The sequence below is a fragment of the Oreochromis aureus genome, linkage group 11 (assembly GCF_013358895.1).
Source record: "Oreochromis aureus strain Israel breed Guangdong linkage group 11, ZZ_aureus, whole genome shotgun sequence".
Taxonomy (NCBI): domain Eukaryota; kingdom Metazoa; phylum Chordata; class Actinopteri; order Cichliformes; family Cichlidae; genus Oreochromis; species Oreochromis aureus.
The window spans coordinates 8,382,525-8,407,924 of NC_052952.1; the positions used below are offsets into that span (position 1 = coordinate 8,382,525).

Genomic DNA, 25,400 nt, shown 5'->3' on the forward strand with positions numbered 1-25,400 from the left:
GGCCACACTGACACAGTTGGGAGCCTCATCATCAGAAAATGAAATATATATTCTCATTTTCAGGACACTTTACCTGACTGATTGTTGTAGGAGGTTAGTTATTTGAAATACTCAGGAGAACTGCGGTTTCAGAAGATCCAAGGAATCGGTTTTAATGAACGATCGGGAATTATACATTTATTCAGCCGTTTGACCATTCCTTGCACTGTGTTTTAAACGCAGCTCCGCTTCTCCATATGATAGTTGTCGGGCAGATCTGAGAGGTCAAGGATGCCTGTGCCCGCAAGCCGTGATTTAATATTAATGACCAGCAGCCAATTGGAAGTCATCAATAGGTCAGAGGTTATCTTGGGGTTGCAGATGCAGGAAGTTAATGTAATTAAAGATGCATTACATTGTCGATTGCAGAGAAAGTGTCTCTTCCACTCTTAATTTCTATGTTGAGCTGTCTTCTGCCCTGTGCACATGCCTTTGTGCATTTTGATTTTTGTCCAAATATGTTGTGCTTTTCATGGATTTTCATCCAGTGATCAAATACTCCTTATAGTTGTCTTTTCTGTGTGTGTAGCACATCTGGAAACCTTTGTAAGAAGGAAAGAGAGTGGGGAAAGAAAACGGATTGAAGGCATAAATGGTCAAGAAGGCTGCGTGTAATGGTCTCCTGAGTTGTCTTTGACATTCTTGTGACAGGGTGCTGTTACATGAGGATGCTCCTGCACCCCTCTGATTCCATCGTATGCCTTGTTGTACTTTGATAGGAAGCTTGTAGTCAATGGTTTGGCTTATTTAAATATAAATTTTATTTTCTGTTCTGTTTAAAACCTTTTCCAGTCTGAATTTTTTACAGAAGATTCTATTGGAAGGCCAGTTTCCCCAAAAATAATTTAGATTCCTGTACTCGTAAAATGCTTTGTCTTTAGAAGAATTCTCTTCTGCTACTTCGGGCTTTTGGGGTAATTGGCTGTTAATTGGGAGAAATAATGATAAATAATAGTAATAAATGCCTAAATGCCTTTGGGATTAGGTATTATCACAGAAATTTGTGGTAACACATACTGTCAGTCTCAATGGGAATGTCAAGTATGTCCTCTAGGTATGCACTTTTTTCCCCTATGGAGTCCTTTTCAAGCTACCCAACAGCTGTCAATACAAACAAAATACGTGGAAGAAATCGTTGCATTTATTCCCACAACATTCTACTGGCCACGATTAATCCAATGAGCCAGCCGGTCAATAATCAAATACTAATGATCGGCAGCAGAGGTTGCTAATTAGGTTTTGATTGGCTGAATCCTCCTGAGTCCACGGGGAAAGGCACTATCCTCCTTTCATGCTGCGGTGCCTGATAGTTCAAAGGTGCACAGCAGCAGTGGACAAATGTCTGTGATTTCCAAACTCCAGCAGAATCTTATGTAATAAATTAGGTAGTAGTTGGCTGTCAGTGGTTGTATTGTGATTTTTTTGTGTGTGTAACCAAAGTAAAAGTAGTTCCACAAGATGTATAATATGCACCAGTGGTCCTAAAGTGCTGTAGATTGGTTTCATAGCAAAAGTGGATCTTTTGCTGTGGATTTTTAAAAGGTAAACGTTGATAACTTGATGTTCTATGACATGGTTTTCATCTAAAGTAGTGTCCTGTAACTCTTGGTTGCACGATACAATTTTGTCAATAAAGCTAGTGCAGCACCTTTTGTGTTACTTTTGTCTTTACCCAATCAGCTGAAATTGTGTAGTGTAACAAAAAAGAAGCTGGACAGACATCCATTATTTGAGAGGGATTAGTTTCCATTTCAGAGCAATAAAAAATAGAGATGAATGCCTTTTTTATACAATATTTGTTTTTAAAATGATGTTCTAGGATATAGCAAAAACTTAAAAATCCCACCTAAGTGTCTCTGTCTTTCTTTCTCTTATAGAGTCCCTGGTGTAACTATTGCTACAGATATAATCTGTGGTTTTCCCGGAGAGACCGAGGAAGACTTTCAAGAAACCATAGACTTAGTGAAAGCCTATCGATTTCCCAGTCTTTTCATCAACCAGTTTTACCCCCGACCCGGTACACCTGCCGCCAGGATGGAGCAAGTACCAGCACATGTGGTGAGTGCAGACACCGACAGATTTTTGATCAGATGCTCATTTGAGAGGTTTTTGTTTTAGATATGTGACTTCTTTGATAGATACATTGTAAGTACAACTGACTTTACTTTTGCCAAATACGCACTCACACACACAGAAACATGCCAGTTAAAGAAGCAAACTTTAGCTTATTGTTACTTAAAAATGTAAAAGACTTTTCTATACTTGTGAAGATTTTGCATTATTTTAGTATCACTAATCCTGAGCTATATGGAGGACTGGCTGCGAGGGAAAATAAATCAAGCTAATACGCTCCATAGACCTTTATAGACATTGTTTAGCTGAAAATCTTAAATAAGAAATTGTCTGAAGCATTTTTCTCTCGACTTCCCTGGAGATCTACATGTTATTAGTAAATGTTGTCTAACGGTGGTTACAGTCTCATCTGAACACGTTATTGTTCTTTGTATAACCACCCAACTTGCGACACATAGCTTCTCTAGCTTCCTACATCTCCCCATCTGCTGCCAAATAAAACAATTAACAGCTAATAAAATCTTAATTGTTTGCAAAGGTGTGTGAGTGAGGGAGGGAGTGAGAAGCGACGCAGACTGAGCATATCACACTCAGTCACACCAACGTTTTCTTGACCTTTTCGCTCATGGATTTCTCAGCTAGATTGCTGTTTGGCGGAACTAAATTCTTATATAATGAGCTAAAGCGTTGATATGTATTATAATCTCGGCTTTGTAGTTGAACTTTATGATCACACCGTCGATTATACACATTTTTTCTTCATACTACACTTTAGCAATAGTACGTCTTGTGATTTTTTTTCCCTTAAGGAACTAAACTTACCACAAGATTATTGCAGTTGCTTGCAAAAATCTTTACTCATGGAATATTATTTACTATTACTAAAATATGATCCTGTTTCTAAAGTTATTGGACAAAACGTGCAACAAAATGCAACAGCTCACATTACTGAAGTGCTGCCATTGCACATGTGCTGCTTGTGTTTGTACTTCTACCTGAAATATTGTCTTTGACCTCCTTTTTCTGTAGTTTGACCTTTTACATATGCTGTACTCTATACCTGGTTGTCTTCTTTCTTGCATTTATACTCCAATACTCTGTGCCATCAAAGTGTTGACACATCTCTTTCAAGTGGAGTGTCTTCATAAGTCATTCTCTTTTTCCCTTTTCTCGCCTTCCTCACTTTGCCCTCTGAGGAGAAGCCGGGTGCTTCCTAGAGGGATCAATCCCCAGACACAACCACACTGCTGCTTCTATTCTTCTTTATCTCCCTCTTCTTTCCTTCTCCTCTGACCTTTATTGTCTGTGTTTGGATTATAACTCAATCAGTCCAAGAGTTCATTCAGCTCTTTGAGTGTAAAATGTGACATGTATGAAGACCTTTAATTGTCAAATCAGCATCTTTTTGTATGACAAGAGCTTACAAAACTGCTTCAAAATAACCCAGGACACTGTAAAATCCTAAAAACTGGACTTCACTGAACTGCAGTGCTCTGCTTTTAATACATACAGAACATGGTTTGGCATTTTGCTGAAATAAACAAGCTAACCTAAGCAAGAAGCTGATTGAATGTAGGGCTGCGCCATTATGGCCTAAAAGGACTATTGCAATTATTTATCATGTTTTTTTTAATTGATTTTTAGCAGCAGAAATATTTTTATTGTAGTGTCAGTTAAATATAACACTGTTATGTTAACATGCTCGTTATGCCATATTCATGCTGCAAATCTTTGCATCAAAATAAAATTGTTCCTACTTATTTAAATTCATAGTGTCACTAGAATAAAGTGAAATAAATTACAATATGAATATATTTTATTTAAAGAAGCAAAATATCAAGTCTTTCAATTCTTTCATCGTGCCTGATTGATGGATGTGTATTCTTCATACTGCAGTTTGTGATAACGTTTTGTCCAGTAGGTAACAATTAGCTGTAGTTTACTCACTGTGTTTATTGGACACGTATCATGATTTGTTCTTGGTTATGGTTACACAGAAGGATCCAGGACTTCATCTCCTGCCATGCCAGATGTTTGCATTTTGTCTTGATGATCTGTTACCTGTTGCCTTTCTGTTTTTCATCCTAGTGTTATTAGGATGAAACATCACATGCAGGCACCTGGAGTCAGGCAGTGATGCAGAGAGCGCTGGATTTGCTTTTTTCTTTTGCGTTTTAAAAATTAAAAAAATTAAAAAATATTTTGATCTTCGAGCACGATTGATATAAAAAATTAAACTGTGTAGCCCTAAATGGATGCCGTGATATGTCGGTCCAAAACCTGTGACCTGGCAGTCACCCATGCCGTGTTCATTGCTCAGTATTGCACCCAGATACCGTCATGGATCCAGACGTTTTAACTGTGCTACTGTATCTTGGTGAGGCAACACCCATGATTTAAATAGTTCTCAAATTGATACTGTTGCACTGAGTCACTGGGTATACTGGAAAAAAATCATTGTGATAAAGAACAGACTTGCCTCACATGAACAAAAGTCCATATTTAGGTGCCGAGAATAAGATGGCAATCATTTGTTTTTGTTTTTTTGTTGTTAAACTTGATAGAAAATGTAAATTTTGAGGAACAATTTAAAAGTGACAGAGAATGGTAAAAGATGCCAGAGAGACAAGAAATATATACTCGTGTGGCTCTGTATACAGTACACCTGCTTCAGTGGTTAAAGCTGCACACAACATCACTGCATCAGTCAGCATGCACCTGTTTTCAAACACAAACACACACACCACACAGACGACATCTAAGCCATGTAGGGTCGGTCATTAATAAAGTGCACCAGATGGTTTGTATGGAATACAACTGTGTTCAATAGCCACAGGAGGGATGGATGGAGAACTAGATGGATTAGGAACAGAGGTCTTAGATGAAGAGTTTGTAGGAAAGGAGAGCAGATAGAAAGCACCGCTGAAAAGGAGATGGATGGAGGAAATAATGAGACAGGAAGAAACACATAAAGGGACATGTCCATCGTGATGCATGTTGGGGGTTCTGCACAGCCTCCTAAATGTGGCCGCTGATATTGATGTAAATGTATGTAATGAGGTTTTTCATAGTTACAGTTTGGTTTTGAGGGAAATATAGTAAACCATATTTACTATATTGTACCAATGACTGCTAATGGGTCACCACAGCGCATCTTCTATGTCCGTCTTTGCCCTATCCCTTGCATCCGTCTCTGTCACACCAGCCGTCTGCACAAACAGCTTCACTACATCCTTGAATCCTCTGTGGTCTTTGTCTTTTCCTCCTGCCTGGCAGCTCCTTATTCAACATCCTATCTCCAACATATCCACTATCCCTCCTCTACACATGTCCAAACCGTCTTTGTCTCCAAACCACTCAGCCTGAATTTGTGTCTGATACATGCATTTCTGATATTGTCCATCTTGGACACCCTCAATGAAAATTGCAGAACCTCTGGTTTGGGCTCCTGTCTTTTTGTTAGTGCTACTGTCTGTCTCCTTGTTATGTTATGACCTGCTTATATTAGATGACTTATGAGAGAAAAGGTCACTTTAGATCAGAGTGCAGGAAAACACAAAGAACAGGAGACCACATGGATGGAGAGAGAAAGCTTTCGTGTTGAGAATAAAAGGAAGTGAATATTATTAGCTTGGATCCCTCTAATCATCCCCAGGTGACTCGAACCTAGCCTTGATAAATGAACTTGCTAAGTACAAGGCGTTTGGATGTCTGCTGGTAAGGCCGGGTTTTCCAGTGAGCAGCTGCGCGAGACAAAGAGAAGAAAAAAGTGATAGAGAAAGAGATTAGCGGCTCAAATGGGACAGTGTTTTTAATTTCCCCTGGTTGTAATTGGTTAAAAACTCCATTACCCACGAGGCACCAGTGCAGTAGCTGTCAAAGTAAAACAGCTGGCCAGCCACCAGTAGCTCCATCTTTGAGCCTCTGTATCATCTATCTATGCCTGGACACACACTCTGACAAATTCACGCTTCCCCTCCGTCTCTGTATTTGAGACAAAACGCTCCTACATGCATAACAGGGGAGATAATAACAGTTGGTTAAAGGGAGTCTAGCAGGTATTAAGTTGAGTTAATGGTTAAATTGCTGTCTAGGCTAGGGAGGCCTACATTTGATTAATGAGCTCCTAGCCCACTAATAATAGAAGACATTGCATTTTAATGATACGTTTTTTTTTTTCTTTTTTAATTCAAATGATTTTTTTTCTGTGTATAGGTCATCAGTGCGCTGTTATAGCTGGAGGGAAAAAAATACTAATGTGTGAAAAATAAAGTAGGTTTTTTTACTGAAGGGAATTTTGTTTGATGTTGAAGGATGATTGTGGTGAACAAAGTATCATTTTTTTTAATTTGGAGAAATTCTTAATTAGAACACTTTAAATGTTGGTGCACTTGAAGCATATACTCTGAAGAAAACTTTTGAAAACCCTTTGGAATTATGTAGCTATCATAATTGATTACTCACAAAATGTGATTTGATCTTTTTCTAAATCACAGTTATAGACAACAATAATGTGACTAGACAAATAACACAGCAACAGCCATACTTATCATGCCTTATTGAACACACTGAGTAATCACTTTACAGCCCGGGCTCGAGAAATATATGAGCCTCTGTGGTAATGACTCCCCAAAAGCTACTTGGAACCAGGTGTTCCATTAAAGCGAATGCAATTAGAAATGCAGGTTGTAGATGTGCTCCACCGTAAAAACAAAGGTGTACAAAATCTGGTTACTTTAGAAGAAGCATTATACACTTTTGCAGCATTTCCTAGGCTGCGAAAGACTTTGTATCTATCAATCTATTAAAAAAATGGCTGGCAAGACCTCTGTTGCTGCTCTCCCTAATAGTAGTTGTGCTACAAAGATACCACCAAGAACAAAATGTGCAATTCGGAAAGAGCTGATAAAATCTAAGGACACCATGAAGGAAATCAAAAGAATTAAGAACATCTCGGGCAATGTTCTCAAATCTCATTGGATAATGTTCTGTGCCCAGATGAGACAAAATGGACCCGTTTTTTCCTTTGATCTTAGCTCTGCACAACCCCAAATTTAGAGGGGAAAAGGCAACAAATACTATATATATTTTTTAATTTTTATCCCTTATAGTCCCCACACGTGGGATTTTTGTAGTCCTCTGCATTTAACCCATTCACTCATGTTTTACACATCATGGATTTTGCTCAAGGGTCCCTCAGGGTCCTCTGCATTTAACCCATTCACTCATAGTTTACAGGCCTGGATTCATGAAGAGAAGGATTTGAAAATTATATTAGCACCTTGCTCAAGGGTCCCTCACGGGGCCTTTTCATGCCAGAAATGTTGATGAACTGAAAGTGCTTTGTAGGAGAAAATGGTCCACAATTTCTCTTATAAGCAGATACAGGAGACTCATGCTGCTAAATAGACTTTGCTACATTTTAGCAGTTTGCATTATATATCTGGGTGGGACAGTGGTGTGGAAAGCCTCACAGCAAAAGTCCTGGGCTCAAATCCACTGGCTGGTGCATTTCTGAGTGTTGAGATGTGAATGTCTGTGTTAGCCCTGTGATTGTCTGGTGACCCCGCCTTTTGCCTTATGACAGCTGGGATAGACTCCAGCGCTTGCACAACACTGATTTGACTGAGAGGAAGAGGATGGATGAATGATGAAAAAAAGAAAGAAATATTTTTTTATACACATTGCTTAACTGAGATAGTGGGTAAGAAAATGTTAGTTTAGTGACCTCTGTGAGAGAGGAAGGTCATAAACCCCACTGTGACCACTCTGATGCTTTAGGAGGTGTAAATCCTTCACAGGCACAACTCTGCAGTTGATGCCTCAGGTTCTTTGACTATAGATATAATGACGCTCGAGCTCTATATCATTAACATCTGTTTGCCATTAGGGAAAGACAAGTGGGCGCATATTGGTGACCAGAAGCAATTTAAGTATTGGCAAGATCATTGTTATCTTGCCCCACAACACACAATCATTTTGGCATAGTGGAGTAATACCAGTATGGGTTTCATAGACACACACGTGCAATTACACACAATTCTACTGCCTTGCGTCACAGAGTCATGCAATCGACATTTTTTGTGAATTGCCAAACTACGTGCAGGGCCTCACTGAATTGCAGTGTATACACAAAATACTCATTAAAAACAGCTTCTGCTTCTCATGTACAGAGCTGGTAACATGCACACAAAAACATGCATATAAAATCAGTCACTCAGCAATAAACCATTTAGAATCCCGTTATTAGTTTTATGTTTTAAGTTGGTGAAACTAGCAGTTGTTTCCTGGTCTTAATATTGAATCTTTTCAGGTGGTGTCATTAATGATCACAAAATCATAGCTTGATCAGATCAACTCTTTATGAGCTTTGTGCTGCTACTCGTTTATTAGATAAGATAATTGTATTTTTTATGATAGCTTTTATATTGTTTACCTGTGTCGCCACTGCTCCTGCGTTGGAATTTGGCTACGTTCATGTAATGTCACTTCTGGTTTTATGAAGCATCCGTCTCTGGGGACGACAACAGATGGATGTCATGATAACAACCATTGTTCATCATCACCCGGCTGACAGGTCCACACTCTCACGCATTGGCTTTGCATTGCTGGGTTGTCACTAACACAACCTCGACAGCATGCAAAATTAACTTCGAACATGCACCCAAACACACGCAGATGCACACACACATATCTGTGTACAGAGAAAAAAATCATACATGTTATGCAGAGCGTTTGGACAACTTCATAACATTAAAGATGTCATGGGATCATGTTTAGGTGAGGCCAGAATGAATATTTGGACAGATGTCACTTTTAAACAAACTAAAGTGTGATGTTTGGTTTGTTTAAATCAGACTCTGGTTCGTTTCCATTTGGTGTGGTTTGTTTGTAAAAATATGAACATGATAATTGCACTCGGGTGCAGACCAATATAGCTGCACTGGAGGAAGTGGTCTAGGTCCAGTTCACAAACAAACTCCAGAGCAGTTTGTTTATGGTGTGAACGCAATCTGGCCCAGCTACCAGGTGCATGCTGCAAGTGTTAGCTAAATGTCTTTCTGTAGCCAGGTATGCTTTGCATTCTGGGATGCACCAAGGCACCATCGATGGGCAGAATTGACAAATGGTCAGTACGGGCTTGCAACCAGCTGTAAAATGAAATTCTCTGTTATCCACCAGGCCCGAACACAGAACTTTCATCTTTAGTGATGCATTTTAGTTAACTTGGAGCTCGCTTGAAGTTTTTTGTGTGTGGGGGAGGGAGAAAAAAACAACAAACCACATAAAAAATTTAACTAAAAAATGAATTAAAGAAAATGTCCACATATTTGGTTAGATTTCAGAAAGGTCCTAGGAGGTTAATGTCTCTCTGGTCGTTTTGGATGGTGTGTGAGAAAGCAGTAAATATTTCTTTCAAAATAAGACACAAAATCTCCAACACAGGAAAAGAGCCTTTAGGAAACAGAGTTAAATGAACGATCAAGACAAAAATTGTGATTTTTTTGTAAATATAATAATAAACGCAAATTCAGTGTGTAATTGTGTAACTGAAAAACAACATAAACCACCTCCTCTCTGCCCTTTAATGCTTCACAAAATAAGACCAAAACTACAACACAGAGCCTCAACTCTCACGGCCCGGCAACAAACGACTCACGGACCAGTCCGGGGTTGGGGACCGCTGATGTAAATGATATTATGTGTTTACAGATCATCCGCGGTCTGTTTGGGTTGTAGTCTACACATCTTTACCTCTAGACTATAAACTAATGCATGTAGTTAGACTTTTACTGCTATAGCTAAGAGTGTAGTTCTTATTCTAGGGCCCACAGACAGAGCAGTTGTGGGATAATGAGAGCATTCAGCTTTCTTTAGCAGCTTTCCACAATAGTCAGGGGGTTTAAAGGAATTTTGTAGCTCCTATCCTAAAGGTTAGGAACAGGTAAGTTGACTTGAGAATATTACAAAGCTGTAGGATTTCAAATAACGAGCTGAGGTTTCCACCTCTTCCCGATCTGGTACGACACTGGGAATTTATCTCTTTTTTTCATGAGTTTTTATCTTTTAACAGCTTTTTTTAGGCTCACATTATCTCTTTTTGTCTTCTATTTGTCTGTTTTATGTTGATCTTTGAATCCCTTGTATTCATACCTTTGTCCATATGAGTGTACAGCTTTTGTTTGTTTGTGTTAGTCAGTGTGTGCCTTCGAGTTGGCACGTTGTTGTTGTTTGTTGTGTTGGTGTGTGTATGTGTGCTGCTCCTGAAAAGAACCAAATTCTGCTGAGTATTCATTGGGGCTTGATAAATCCTTACCTGGAGTTACAGCCGTCTTAGTCGCACTCTCTCACACAAACACACCATGGAGCATCATTGAATACAGAGTGATGGTAAAAGTTATGAAGAGATGATAGGAAGGGGGAGAAAGGTGTTGAGGAACAATGATGAGATTGCTGCTCATAGCCGAGGTGCTCAAGGCAAAAGGAGAGAGTGCAAGAAATTATCAAGAGACATACTTACGTGGGGGAGAGTGGGCAAGAGAGCGAAGAATGAATGATTAGAATGAGTTTTCCCCCTCTGGAAAAACAGAACAGGAGGAGGAGGGGCATTGAGGGGTCTGTGGAAAGGCAGAGAAAATGAGAGAAAAGAGGATTTGGGGATTCCAAAGAAGCCTTTGGCAGAGGAATAGAGAGGGAATCAGATGAAAACAAGAATGTGAGGATGGCAGTGGGACGGGGCCAATGATTACAGGATTGTATGGATCAGAAGAGGCTTGAGTGAACAGACAATGAGTAAAAGATGGGTAACATATGGAAACAGAAGAAAGCGAATAGATGGGAGGAATGGAGAAAAGAGCTACAAGCTATGAGAGGAGCAGTGGCAGAGAACAACAGAAAAGGTCCAAACTGGCCAAAACACAACATTTCTGTTCATACACCACATCTTTTATTGTATTATTATTTTCTTAATTTGGCCTCATTTTTCTCTTATCTGTGGACTTCAGCAGAAGTTGTATGGCATGCTTTTGAAACTTTGTCCGTTTGACTACACCATGTTAGATGTGGTTAGTTTAATGTTATGCTTAGTTAGTCAGCAGACATTTTTCCTCCTCTGCGTTGAAAGATCAAGCTGTCTTTGCCAGTCTGGAATTAGCCTGTTTGTCCAGCTGTGCGATAGCAGAACAACAAGTTTTCTGTTCAGCATAAACGGCTCATGCTTAAGGACATTCAGCTCAACCCTGCACATTCTAACACTCAAAAAGACAGAGAGACGAGGGGGGGAGAGCAGGAGGGAGAATAGCTATGAATGCATACTCCCTTTAGGTACAGTACCATATTCATATGCCCTTTCCCTTTAGCCATACATGGCCTAATCAGTGAGCTAATTAGCACTTTCTGTAGCTGCATCAGCCTCATGTAACTGATTGCATCAACAACTGCCACATATCAAACCTTCACGTCTCACGCTTGTGCATCTCATTATAGAGTAAGTACACGAAGGCCAGACTTTAACTAGAAATGAAATGAAGTATTTTCTGCCACAGATGGTGTACAGATAAATACATTCCAACTGTGTCCATTCATTATTATTATAAATTCACTGTGGGCATACTTGTAAGCTTTGGCTTTTTTCCCATCCATTTGAAATAATCCAGTTAATATCAGTGGAGCTGTAATGTATGTCCATATCTGTATAATATCTCTATGATCATTATCAGAAATGCTGAGGACCAAGTAAAAATAAAGTGTATCACACGCCCAAAGGAATGTTTGACAAACAAAACAAATAAAGAAGGACAAGAAAATTCAGGCTGTGAATCTTTCAGAAATCCTTTGTTTCCATTGTTGAGTCTGACTGTATTTTTGTAGGTTTTTTACCTTACAGTATAAAGCACCTTGAGGCAACAGTACTTGTGTTTTGGCGCTATATAAATAAAACTGAACTGAGTTGTCATTTTAAAGTTCTATTGTTAGCCGTGTAGTAAGAGAGTAATCAAGTCTTTTTAACTACGTAGATGGAGCTACAGTTAAATCAAAGTGGTTAATTAGCACCAAAGGTTTGAATGTGTTACTGACACTGTTTCAGGAAAGCTAGCCACAGTCACAATGAGTGGTTAGCCTCTGCTGTTGTTGATCGGTTGATCTTGAAAAGAGTCACTTTTAGATGTTTATTAATAATCTTACCTGAATTAGGTGACAGACGTATGTAACAATGTTTAAGATCAAAAACTGAAATCATCCAAGGTCACAAATCTCCCCGTGGGTTTGCACTTCCAAAAATATGATCACCCCCTCATCCAGCTTCAAACACGATACTGCACCTCTTCAAGTCTCCACCCAAATTGGATAGATGCATGTCATTAAAAAACATAACGTCATTTATTAGTGAGATTATTTGTTTTGTGTTAATTATGTAAGTGATTTTTAAACATTTCTCCTTTTTTTTTCTGTCTGCAGAAGAAGCAAAGAACTAAAGAGCTGTCGCAGGTCTTCCACTCTTACAACCCTTATGACCATAAGGTAAGATCTTTCACTGTTTGTTCCTGAATAACTTTCCTCGCAGCGTGAATTGCAGCATTTCTTTTTCAACACTGTATATTGTTTTATCTGCTCATTTAATGTATCTCAACGAGCAGAGCTTTGAGCTTTCAGTGTCATTCACCTCTAGACCACAAGGTTAGTTGTTGTAGGTCAACATCACTGTCTTGTATTCAAGGCTGTGATGAATTTGTTGTCTCTCCAAGATCTATGGCTCTTGTTAGCAATCTAGTGAATGAGGACGGCTCAAGTGTTTGTTCCTGAATGCATCGTGAGGGCGAGCGTGTTTGAGAGAGTGAAGTCTGATATAAAGCTAATCATCTCTGTCCATGTGTGGATCCTCCTGTATTTGTCTCCGTCTGGGTTCATACGAGGTGCGATCAAAAAGTCATGAACTGCACTTATAAGAAGAAAAAGCCATACGTGTTATAAAATTCTCTTGGATACCCGAGGACATTCGACTAGAAGTCATTGTTGACAAGCTATTGCAGAGGGACAAATTCACAATGTGCTACTAGATGAGTGTCGACGAGAGTTGAGGCTTTTTTTCCACTCTTAAAACTGTTGTTTGTTGTCTGAGCCACAGCTGTAGAGCCAATAGTTGTCACTCTGTTGATTGCACAACATCACAGAAACGCTCTGTGTCATGTGACCTTGGCTTTGTGCTGTTAGCACGGAAAAGAAAATCAAATGTTATCAGATTGACATTTCACAGCAGACCAAAAATGACACTATTCAGGCACGTTCATGATGATGAAACCTTTGGGATGATAACTTTTATGTGTTGCACTCATATATAAAGCCATGTTCTATAAGGGTCAAACCCATGAACTCTAAAACTATCTCCCATCATGAAAGAGATCAGTTATATCCAGCCATGTAGCAACACTTTAGCTTAGCTTTTTATTTGTAACAAAGTATTTTTTTTATGTGTTAAGCACTAATTTAAAAGATTTGGGAGAGATCACGTTTTTACTGGTGTAGACACACACCTTTGCAAAACACAGATGCACACAACCTCAGACAGGCATTCAGAAAAATTAGTAGAAAAGAGAATTTCTAGCAAAAGCAGAGAAGGTGAATAAGGAGAAGACGAGAATGCTATTAAAATTTATAAATGTGTTTTTATCTCAATCAGACATGGTTCATAAGCATGCTCTATCTTTAAGTATGATTCTCACGGGGATTGAGAAACCAGATGTGTGACAGTATGCCACTCAGAACTTGGCGTGGTAAGCTGCGGCATCTTGTAAATGTCTTTTTTCATTTTCATGTTTTCCTTCTGTTTGTTGAACATGCTGATAAAGTTTAACTTTATTGAAGAAGTTAAATTCTTACTACTGCAGAAAGCCTCAAAATGCCTCATTAAACCCTGGTCCACCTTTTGGATAAATCTTTGAATTTAATAACAGGACGCTACACATAAAGAATATCTCTTTCTGAAATTGAAATAAAACCCATATCGTAAAGCTTATGGCTATTTTCTTTTCAGCTCCACATACTGTCATCTTTTATGAAAGGTCAAAGTATACATGGATGTTGATTTATGAAAGAATGAATTAAGGGCTGTTGAAATAATACAGTACATTTGACACTATATATCAGACATAATCTGAGGTTGGTTGTGATATTTTTTATTTTTATTTTGCACATTACATTGTGTTTGTTTATACTGTAGAGCACATTTGTAGCACTTTAGTGATCTAGAGTGGGATCATGTGTAGTCTATTTGTACACATTTGTCTTACATCCACAGAGATCTTAAAGCTCTGCTTAACGATTTATTGGTCGAAAATTGGCAAAAACCCTTAAAACAGAAACTATGATTCAAGTGTGCTGCCTATTGTCAACATACAGAAGGTACTGTATAAGTATTTAAAATATCATGCCACATTTGACCTATGACCTCTCCTTCAAAGATGAATAGACTGACCTGAAGGTTCAATTCAATTCAATTTTATTTATATAGCGCCAAATCACAACAACAGTCGCCTCAAGGCGCTTTTTATTGTAAGGTAGACCCTACAATAATACATAAAGAGAAAACCCCAACAATCATATGACCCCCTATGAGCAAGCACTTTGGCGACAGTGGGAAGGAAAAACTCCCTTTTAACAGGAAGAAACCTCCGGCAGAACCAGGCTCAGGGAGGGGCGGGGCCATCTGCTGCAACCAGTTGATTCAATGCAGAGAGTTCTATTAACTCATAGTGAGTTAGAAAGGTGACTGAAGAAGAAATACTCAATGCATCATAGGAATCCCCCGGCAGCCTATGTCTATTGCAGCATAACTAAGGGAGGATTCAGGGTCACCTGATCCAGCCCTAACTATATGCTTTAGCAAAAAGGAAAGTTTTAAGCCTGATCTTAAAAGTAGAGATAGTGTCTGTCTCCTGAATCCAAACTGGAAGCTGGTTCCACAGAAGAGGGGCCTGAAAGCTCAAGGCTCTCCCTCCCATTCTACTTTTAAATACTCTAGGAACAACAAGTAAGCCTGCAGTGTGAGAGCGAAGTGCTCTAATGGGCTGATATGGTAGATCATTAAGATAAGATGGGGCCTGATTATTTATTATTAACGTTAAAATGATAGTAATGATATTTAGAGCATTGCTTGTATTGACAACATCTAATGTAATGTCAAGCATGCATTCTCCCACATATACAGGTAGAATAAGTTAATTCCTGTCTCAGATGTACTTTAGCCACATGTCCATATACTGTGTCTCAAAAAAATGTTTTGAAGGGGAAATCAGCTTGTATTAAGCCCATATAGCCGTCTTAGTAAAAGGAAACAGAAGGAATACATAGAAAATACAATAGTTATTCTGATAATGTCCCTCATTTTCCATGATTCCCTTGGGTGTCTGCTAGCTCAGCTTATGGTTTATTTAAGGATATCATGTGTTTACTAACACATCCTATTAGAGCTGGGCGATATATCGAGTTTTTTAAAAATATCGATATATTTTTATACGAGATATAAGATGTGACAATATCCTTTATATCGATATAGTCTATGTTACGTTATAATTATAGTTGCGGAGCCGCAAGTTTGCCTCTCTTTCGTCCACTTTTGTCTTTACGCAGCGTTACTCGACCTCGCCTCCTTCACTGAACACAACTCCCCTCCTCCCCATCGCTTCACCTGCAGGCAGCAACAAGATGGACACGGCAAATCTCCGTTAATGAGTTACTGCGCATCGCCCGCGCGTGGGGCTGGACAGCGTCAACGTGTTAACGAGCTAACCACGCTAACGCTAGCCATGCGCCATGCGGCCTGAAATCCTTTCATTTTCTCAAAAGTTGACTGCGCCGCCTTTTGTATGAATTCTGGTTGTGCTTGATGACCGCGAACCGATTTTATGTGATACACAGCGCTCAGCAATCTGTCAAAAAATGTTTTAGTACGACTTTGGTAAGCTACGGAGCTGCACCGCTTGATGGATTGTCGAAGCATTACGGCTACCGAGGAGCCTCGCGTAGTGATACGTAATGTGCTTCAACTAGAGCTGGGCGATAGAACGATAACGATATGTATTGTGAAATAACTTTTTCTCGATAGAAAAACTTAACTATTGCGATAGGCCTCATCTCTCTTGTCCTCTTAAAAAAAAGAAAAAAAAGAACAGCCAATCCAAATTAAGTAGCGCAGAGCCGAACCAATCACAGCCGCAGCGTCACGTCACGTGACTTGTTACGTACAGCACAAGTGCCAAGGCGCACATGTGTATTTGTTTGGGAAGCAGCCAGCCGGGCTGCCCAGGTAATGGAGGAAATGAGTGCGCCGACTAGAGAAAAATCAACCGAGAGCGTGAGCGAAGGTTATCGAAGAAAAAACCGATGATGGTTCCAATTCCGGAGAGATTGTCGAACAGAAGGGCCACAGAAGTTCCGTAGTGTGAAGGTATTTCGGCTATTTCAAGTCTGACAAAAACAGAGTAGCGCAGCACTGTAAATTGTGCCAAAAACAAGTCTGGAAATACAATAAATGCATGCTCATCTCTGACTGATTCGGCTTTTTTTGTCAGACTAAAGCAGTGGTTCCCAAACTTTTTTTGCTGGGCCCCCCTTTGTTTTACAAGAAAAATGTTCGCGCCCCCCCACCGCACAAACACATCCTCCAACCACACACACCCATATTTTGCTCCATTGCGGTTTATTTCACACCTCAAACATTTAGTAAACAATTAAGCAAATACAAGTAAACGGCAATAAATTACAGGTAGTAATAAAATATACTACTAACTCTTTTACGCTGCGTCCACACCTACACGGGTATTTTTGAAAACTCAGCTGTTTCTATGCGTTTGGGTTTTCGTCAACACGTAAACGGCGTTGCGATTCACCGCGGAGATTATTTAAAACTCCTTTTTGCGTTTATGTGTGGGCGAGGATTACAGAGTTTGTCACGCAACGACAAAAGTATGTGCCTCTTTTCACGTCACGCTGTGCGCCACGTTATTGTTTAAATGAGATGAATTGCAGAATGGCAGATAGAGACAAAATACTGTTAATCTGACTATCTTCAGGTTTTACACGCTTACAAATACACACGCAGTTACTGTCTCTCCATTTAGAAAGGCAGAGGCGTTATGGTGTAATTATTTTACGTGTAGTTGTTTTTTTTTCCTGTGTAATAATTTTCAACATTGCTATCAATACATTTTTCAAAAAATGCCTCTCTGTGCAAAATGGTTTCAAAAACAAAAACAGCTGTGGGATACTGTTTGTCCGTGATTTGAACCGGGGGAACAAATTACGGCAGGATCAGCCTGATATTATTTGTATCCCGCTGTAACTTTACTGCATAAAGAGCTAACATGTCCAAAATGTCAGGAGTAGTTAGTTATTACAGGAAGTGAAGTTATGAGAGGTGAAACGTATTACAAGTCAGTGTTTTTCTTTGCAAATTCCTTTGAACTAAAAATCAAGAATGTGGGATCCAGTTTGTCCGTGATTTGGAGAGCCCAGCGCTGCTCCCGCGCAGGGAAAACTAATTCTGCAGGGGAGACCTACCTTGGCACTTGTGCAGGTGAAGCCAAAGGAAGATATGCTTCACCATATTTTCTAGTCTTTGGCTTGGAAGGAAGTTGGTTTGGAAACATATTTGGCGATGCTTCATCTCCTGCTTTATGCGTTTGTGTGGGAGCCCCATCAAAAACCTGTCCATTATGCTAGCAGTGTCCAAGCTTTCTTTTTTTTTTTTTTTTTTTTTTCATACCGCGCCCCCTGCAATGGCTCTGCAGGGGCGGGCCCCCCACACTTTGGGAACCTCTGGACTAAAGTAACTATTAAAACAGTTTGAAAAGCTAAGCTATACAACAAGGAGAGATTGAGAATTTCCTTTTAGTTCTCAGTTTATTTGATATTGACAAAAGTTAGTCAATTTTGTCTGTTCTTCTGTAAAACAAACTAAGATTTATTTTTAGAATTAAAATTTTGTTTCTAAGTGGAATTGACAATTTAGTAGTCCGTTTTGTTTTTTCTGTTTTGAAACTTAAACGCTTTAGCGCTGCCCTTTTGTGTAGTTTGCAATATTTGCCTTTATTTATCTGAAACTGAAGTCTCATGTTCCTTAAGTACATCTACCCTGTTGAACTTATTATGGGAAATAAATATTTAAATCAAAACAAGCTGCTGGTTATTTCACATTTTACTTGTGAGCAACGGCACATTTAAATCTTACAAATATAGTTATTTGGCTTATATCGTGATATATATCGTTATCGCCTGAAATGAAAAAAACATATCGTGATATGAAAAAATCTTATATCGCCCAGCTCTAGCTTCAACGTAATATTACCGTATTGTGTGTGTATAAGGACCATAAACGGCACCTGTTCAGAGACATGGTTACGAAGCGGATTTCAAACTCCAGGCTGTCAGTCACGCAGTAGAAGTTGGGAACAGAGCAGCTGTGAAATCTGTCTGTTATTATGCTCAGCGTCTTTTAGTTTACATTTTGACTGCACAATTGTGAGCTCTTTGTTATGCACAAAACAACATAGTTTTCTTTTATTTATAGAGCATCATTATTTAATAAATGCTCATAATTTATTTTTGAGTAGTTTTTTTCATGTACATCTATGCTGTATGTTAATAAAAGTGCCTGTGTGACATCTGGGACATCGCTTTGACTAAGAACTCTCTTTTTGTTCTTACTTTATGGCTTTAAAAAAATATCGAGATATATATCTTATATCGCCATCCAGCTAAGAAATATCGAGATATGAATTTTGGGTCATATCGCCCAGCTCTACATCCTATGTCTGTGTGTGTTTTTGTGCGTGAGGCTGAGGGAGAGATAACGAGCGAGTCGGCATTTAGATTTAGAGAGAAGGGAGAAATAGTCGTTTCTGAAGCCATTATTGTTTTTATGCATCTGCCTGTTGTGATGAAAAGGTCATTAATAAAGACTGAGTTGGGGAGAGGGTTGTGAGTTAGTCGAGGCTTTATTGTAGCTTCAGGGTACCAACCCGATGAAACAATGTTTTTAAATGAACTAATTGTTGTTTTTGTACAGAGCTTGTTTCTTAATCTATCTTCAGTAATTCTGAATGACAAACTGAGCAAATGGCTCACTAAATAAAAACCATAACAGGTTTTTAAAAAGCATACGTGTTTTCTGTCTTTGTTTTCTTTTTGTTTTCAGTTTGACATTACAAGTTAAACAATATTGCAGTCTGTGCACGTTAAATGGTGTTAAACACCCCCCGAAATCTGCCTCTAGAGAAAATTATGTTAATATAAATATAAATAATCACCTAGTTTAAAAAATATAAATGTATGAATATGTATAAGTCATAGTGAGTGATTGGAGCGCTCCACTTTTAAACAGTTAGTATACATTACTTATAGACAATTGCACTCTTCTGGTGTATTTATGTTTAAAAGACCTTCTTGTGGTGTGTGTGTGTGTGTGTGTGTTTACAATGATTAATGTGAGGTATCCCTTAGCCAGATGGTGCTGAACAAGGCCCATCCATCAGCAATGAAAAGAGCAGTGGGCAGAAAGCTGGCAGAGCACTTTGTCTGGGGCCAGTGCCCCCATCGGACACACTCACATACAGACTCTCTTAGGCTTTGACAGTGTAACCTATTAAGCCTTGTTGCATCCTTGTGTTATTGTTTTGGGGCTTTTTTCTTCTTTTTTTGCAGGATTGCATGTTCTTGTTTGTTTTTGGTTTTTGTTGTTTTTTGCTGCCTTCAACTTAAAAAAAATCAAAACAAACAAACAAACTTCTAGGGTGGAGGTTTCTGTTTTTTTTATATCAATGCCAAACTTCTTTTCTCTAGCATGCAGTAGAGGGGCAGTATACCATTGTAGGGTTTTTTCTAATGCAGAGAATTTTACTAAAAGATATAAATGCTGAGCTTTTCAAAAGAAAGGACAGGAAGATATTCTGTGAATGGTGACACCAAGGTGAAACTGAAAACTGTCCTTTGGTCTGGTGGTTGATATTTGAAATTCTTTGTGGAAATTTCTCCCCAATCAGCTTTTTCCAGCCAGATGTTGACATTCTGATTGGACATTACACCATCCATCCATCCATCCATTCACTTCCGTTTATCCTTTTCAGGGTCGCGGGGGGCGCTGGAGCCTATCCCAGCTGTCATAGGGCGAGAGGCGGGGTACACCCTGGACAGGTCGCCAGTCTGTCGCAGGGCTAACACACAGAGACAGACAACCATTCACACTCACATTCACTCCTGCATTCACACCTATGGGCAATTTGGATTAATCGATTGACCTATGCCCAAAATAGGGAGAGTTAAACTTTAATATGAGTGTGGACATTACACTCATATTAAAATTGTCATTATGTGGTGACACACAGAGAATCCTGTGAATGAAATGAGAGGATGATACAGAGAAATGACTGACTAATTATAGACAGACTTGTAAGAAAAATAATGACATATCTCTTTGTGTAATTGTCTGAGGAACAAACACCAACACGGCCTCCAGTATTAACCAATAAGTATTTTTTTTTACAGTGAAAACAATTTAAAACCTGTTCATCGCTCAAGTTATTCAGATACTTGGAGTTTTTCTTATGCGTATTGCATAGTCAGTGGTGATGCACAGTAATACTAGCATCCTTGCTATTGTTTGCCAAGAACACCCAAGTTACATTTCCCTGTATAAATGTGTAGTTAAAGTGTGTAATTGCACTTTTCTCATTCAGACTTTGCTGCATCACCGTGTCATCACTTGCAAAGTTTTGCTCCCTGAAGGATTTGCCCTTCCAGGTTGAGGTTGTGGAGTCCCCATCATGATTAGGTCATTGTCACCAATGTGTGCGTCCACACATTCAGCTGTTTCTGGTAGAGTTAACACAGCACCTCTTCTCCCCCACGCACTGTCACAGTCTCCTGAGAACACACACAGACAGACACACATACACTCTCCATGCTGTGTTCATAGGCCTGAATGACAGGGGTGACAGTTTTCCCTGCGGCAAGAGAGGAGGGACAAGCTGTCAATATGGTCCGGTGCACCTGCCCAGCCACATAAGAAACACACACAGAGGGAGCCAAACAGAAATGGGGAATATAGTAATAAAAGGGGAGTTAGACACGGCTAAATAATAGGCTCATAATGAAGGCCCAAACAGGGAATAAAGGCATGTGTAGAAAATAAAACACTTAATTACACATTAATAAACTCCCCCTTTGGATATTCTGAAGTACTGCTTTGTTTAGGAGAAGTTTACAGAGTTATCTATCATTGGGAAATAAAAGGAAAAATTCTAATTAGTCTAGCAGCTCTCTACAAAACTGGTCTTTTTTTCCCGCCTGTTACTAAACCAAACAATTAGCATTTTCTTTTTTTCCCCTTTTGCCATTTTTAATTGCTTTTATTTTCTTTAAAATGAGTTTTTAAGCTGCTGTTGTTTTGCATTGTTGTGAAATGTTAACCTCTGTCTTTGTTAAACTTGACTTTTGCTTGCCGTGCTTTCGTTTTTTTTCTTTTGCTGTTAATTAACTGACTATTCAGAACAAGACAAGGAGGAAGTGGAAAAATGAGACACTAGTACTGGTTATGGTAATTTATTTTTTTGCCATGTTCGCTTAACTTGTCTATTCATCCAGCAGTTTTTGCTTTTCTGTGAATGACCCGTTTTGCTCTTTTTTTTTACTTAGACTTTTTTGTAGTTAGCATACAAAAGCAGTTGATTCTGTTTCATTTAGTTTTATGCTCATAAAAGAAACTCTTTTCCATGATAATTGTGAATTTCCTTTGGCATAGCTTGCAGTGTCCAAGCCTGAAGCTGTCACATCACATCATGAATGTGGCCTGGAGCATACTTACTCACTGGGTTGCACATCAGGGCTCACACTTTCAATGCAAAGTTTTGCTATTACATATTGTAGATTGTTCTTTTGGGCAGTGGATCAGACTAACTGTGCACTTTTGTTGCACCTCTTGATGCTTTTCTATAGTAATTAAAGTAATAGATCGTTAGCAGCCTGGCAGTTACCCGCTGATAAAATCTTTGTGACAAACCTGAGGGGGCTTTAGGTTGGCTAAGGTACATAACATATTAAGTCTGTATGATGTGATGAAAATGGCTTTGGTTTATACCAAATCAGAGATCTGAAAGTTTTTACTTGTTTGGCTGTGCAATGGCAATAATCCTGCCTCACTGGCTCAGTTTCTGACTACCATTGTTTAAACATTGTACCTGTAAATGTTTTGGCCTTTCAAAATAAAATTCCCTCAATTGACCAAAATGACAATTTCCCAACTGTTTCTTGTTCTTTATCTAACTTTATTTTGGATAATCGACATTATGCTCCCAATACTTCCTGCAGCCTCCATTATATATACTGAATAAATATCTTCATCAGACAGTCCCTTTGCTACAAGTGTATAAAATCACGTACTTTGCATGAAGCGTGCCTTTAAAAACAATTGTGAAAGAATGGGTTTTTCTTTTTTCACTGAATTTGAGCATGGTACTGTAATAGGATGTCATCGTTGCAACAGCTCAGTTTGTGAAATTTCTTCCATGGTAGACATTTCGCAATCAACTGTGAGTTTTATATTGCAAAGTGGAAGTGTTTAGGAGTTGTATCAAAAGTAGCAGAGTATGTACAGAGTAAATTACAGAGCGAGGTTGCTGAGGTACAAAGTTGCCAACACTCTGTTCCATACACCAGACAGCTACAATGTCAATTCTCTGAGGAATCCTTGTAAATTTAGAGGTATGGTGACATGCTAAAACCGATCCTGGCATTTTTTTAAAATTTCCTCCTGCTTATTGATGTCAGGTATTCTAAAGAGCAGTTAAGAAAAATCCTGTCATGTTCCATCTAAGCCGCTAACTAAAGCACAGATGGATAATTGTTAGCACAGAGACCAAGATACCTGGATCTTATGCTGTACGAATTTTATGTGTGTTTTAAGGTTATTTAATGCACTTCTCCCACTTAAATCCCAGCTTATCACAGTACTGCACAGTCAGAGTCGCACACACTTCATCAGAACACTGGAAAAACTCGGCCCTTCTCTATAATTAATTCCCTTTGCCTGTATACACTACATACTGCACAACGCTTTATCTTCTAGTTTCACGGGTCTTTGGAAAGTTTATCTTCCATTGTAAATTGCATGTTAACACAGTTTGAAATCTTGCATTTGCTTATTGATTCTACTTGGCTTTTATCTTGTCCACTGTATGTTTACAGAGTATCTATTTGTCCAACATAACTTACTTCAGCAGTCGCTATAAGCAGTGCAGACATAAATGTTCCTTTACAAAACAAAAGGAAAAAGTCAGTTTTGTTACCACATTTGTGTTGGAATCAGTCCAAGACAATGTTGATGAAACTAAAATCATCTTAATTCAGTTGAGTTAGGGTCGCTTTATTTGGCAGCGTAGCTTTGTTCTGGGAGAGCGCACCACCCACCATTTCATGTGCAAGAGATCCCTGTTGTTAGTCCGGATACATCTTTAAACTTTTATTTCAGCCTTTTAAAAATTCCTCTGGTATTTCATTAAAAGTTTACAGTTAACGCTATATTAGTATTTTTCTTAACTCCAGTAACAGGAGTGTGATTTCCCATTAGATGTGATTATATATTTACACACAGACTCTGGGTCTGCACAAAATTCTCTCTGAAAAGAAAAAACCCATCTGTGTTTATCTCATATTGCCTTTTATGCAGCTCCTCAGTGGGCATGCTGCCTACACTGACCAAATGACATAATTTGTATTCAGAACCATCTGAACTCTGAACTGTTTGTTGACAGACAGGCCTGAATTTGTGCCTTGCTTGTGTCAAATCTCTTTATTTGCCTGGTCATAAAGTCCTTTGCATATTGTTTTTGTTTTATCTATTTATTTAATCTATGCTCTTGTAAATGTACTGATAGGCAGAGGTGTTAGCAACATATTAGGATCCACCAGGATCTTAGAGTACCTGCAGAATAGTGACTTTACGCTCAAGACAACAGTTTTTCCAGTTGGAATATAGACATGCTGCTCACATGGCCCTGCAAATGAGCTGTGTGTATAGCACCAAATGTAGGATCACTGCTGTAAAGTCCTTATTCTCATAACTGACTTACAGAAACTGGGGCACAGTAGGGGGGATAAGTGATACATTAACTGACTGCAGGCATTGTGTGTCTGTGTGGGTGTGTGACTGTGTGTGTCTGTGTAAGCAAGCAAGCCAGATTTTTAGAATTTAAATGAAGGCAGTTAAAAATAGTGATGCAAGTCTGCCTTATGTTCTTTGTGCGGGTTCGGGTGGCAAGGATTATTCCCAAGTTGTCATATCTGACATGTTTGTGTAAAATATTTATTTTTTCATCTAAAAGTCAGTCAGTAGATTATAACCATGTGAGATTGTTGTTTTCAGAAATTTCCTGTATGTTTGATGGGATCATTCATTAGAGCTCATTTGTGGTTAACCATGTCATCATGCTGTGGGAGTCTGTTCTGTTTTATGTTTTTAAAAGAACTTGATTCTTCCTTCTACACCCTAATCTTTTTGCCGTTTCTTTTCCTGACTACAGATTAAAAAATGACTTTTATATTAAGGAACATTTGCTATAAGGATGTAATCAATAAGCAACAGAGAATTAAGGTATTTCTTCTCCTCTCTCACTTCCAGAATATTTCAGTGATCTAATGCTAATAATCCAGATTTTTGTGTATACTGTACCATGTAGGTCCAAATATTAAACTGTAGTCACATACACTGGAGCTGATCCACGTCTCTGTGAGAAATCCCTTTCATTTAATGAAAGACAAGGGCTATGATAAGTGTTATATGCATACCGACCACATAGTAATCAATTTCTTGAAGGCTGGAGACATTTTGCCACTACAAAAGCTTGCAACTGAAGTTGATTCATTGTTGCAGAATTTTGTTTATTTTGGTTGGAATGTTTCAATAGCAGCACATAATTCTGTCCATATTTTGTTGATCATTGCGTTTATAGTACACACTTTTCGTATAGGTCATAACGATGTGGTCAACCCGGCATCATTAGTCTCGGCTTTTTGAAACACGCTGGACAGCTTGGGACAATGAAGGAATGAATCAATTAAAGATAAAGGAGAGAAAAGAGCTGGAGCTTCCACATATTGAAGAGGAGAAAACGAGACAAAAAGAACAAAAACACCTCAGAAAGAACAATGACCTGAATATTTATGGGACTGAATGGAAGAAAAGAAAAACAAAGACAATGTTCAACAGCTTTGACACTTATTGTTGAGGTGGTCCTCGGTTT

At 38.8% G+C, this 25,400-nt stretch overlaps 1 protein-coding gene across 1 annotated transcript in view; it reads left to right on the forward strand.

The window, feature by feature from the left end:
- The window catches only part of cdkal1 (CDK5 regulatory subunit associated protein 1-like 1), a 244,967-nt gene that overhangs the window by 175,310 nt on the left and 44,257 nt on the right, over window positions 1-25,400 (forward strand). The window contains exons 11-12 of the mRNA XM_031751788.2: window positions 1,917-2,097; window positions 12,571-12,633. Of these exons, the coding sequence (XP_031607648.1) occupies window positions 1,917-2,097; window positions 12,571-12,633 (244 nt within the window). The remainder of the gene's footprint in view (window positions 1-1,916; window positions 2,098-12,570; window positions 12,634-25,400) is intronic.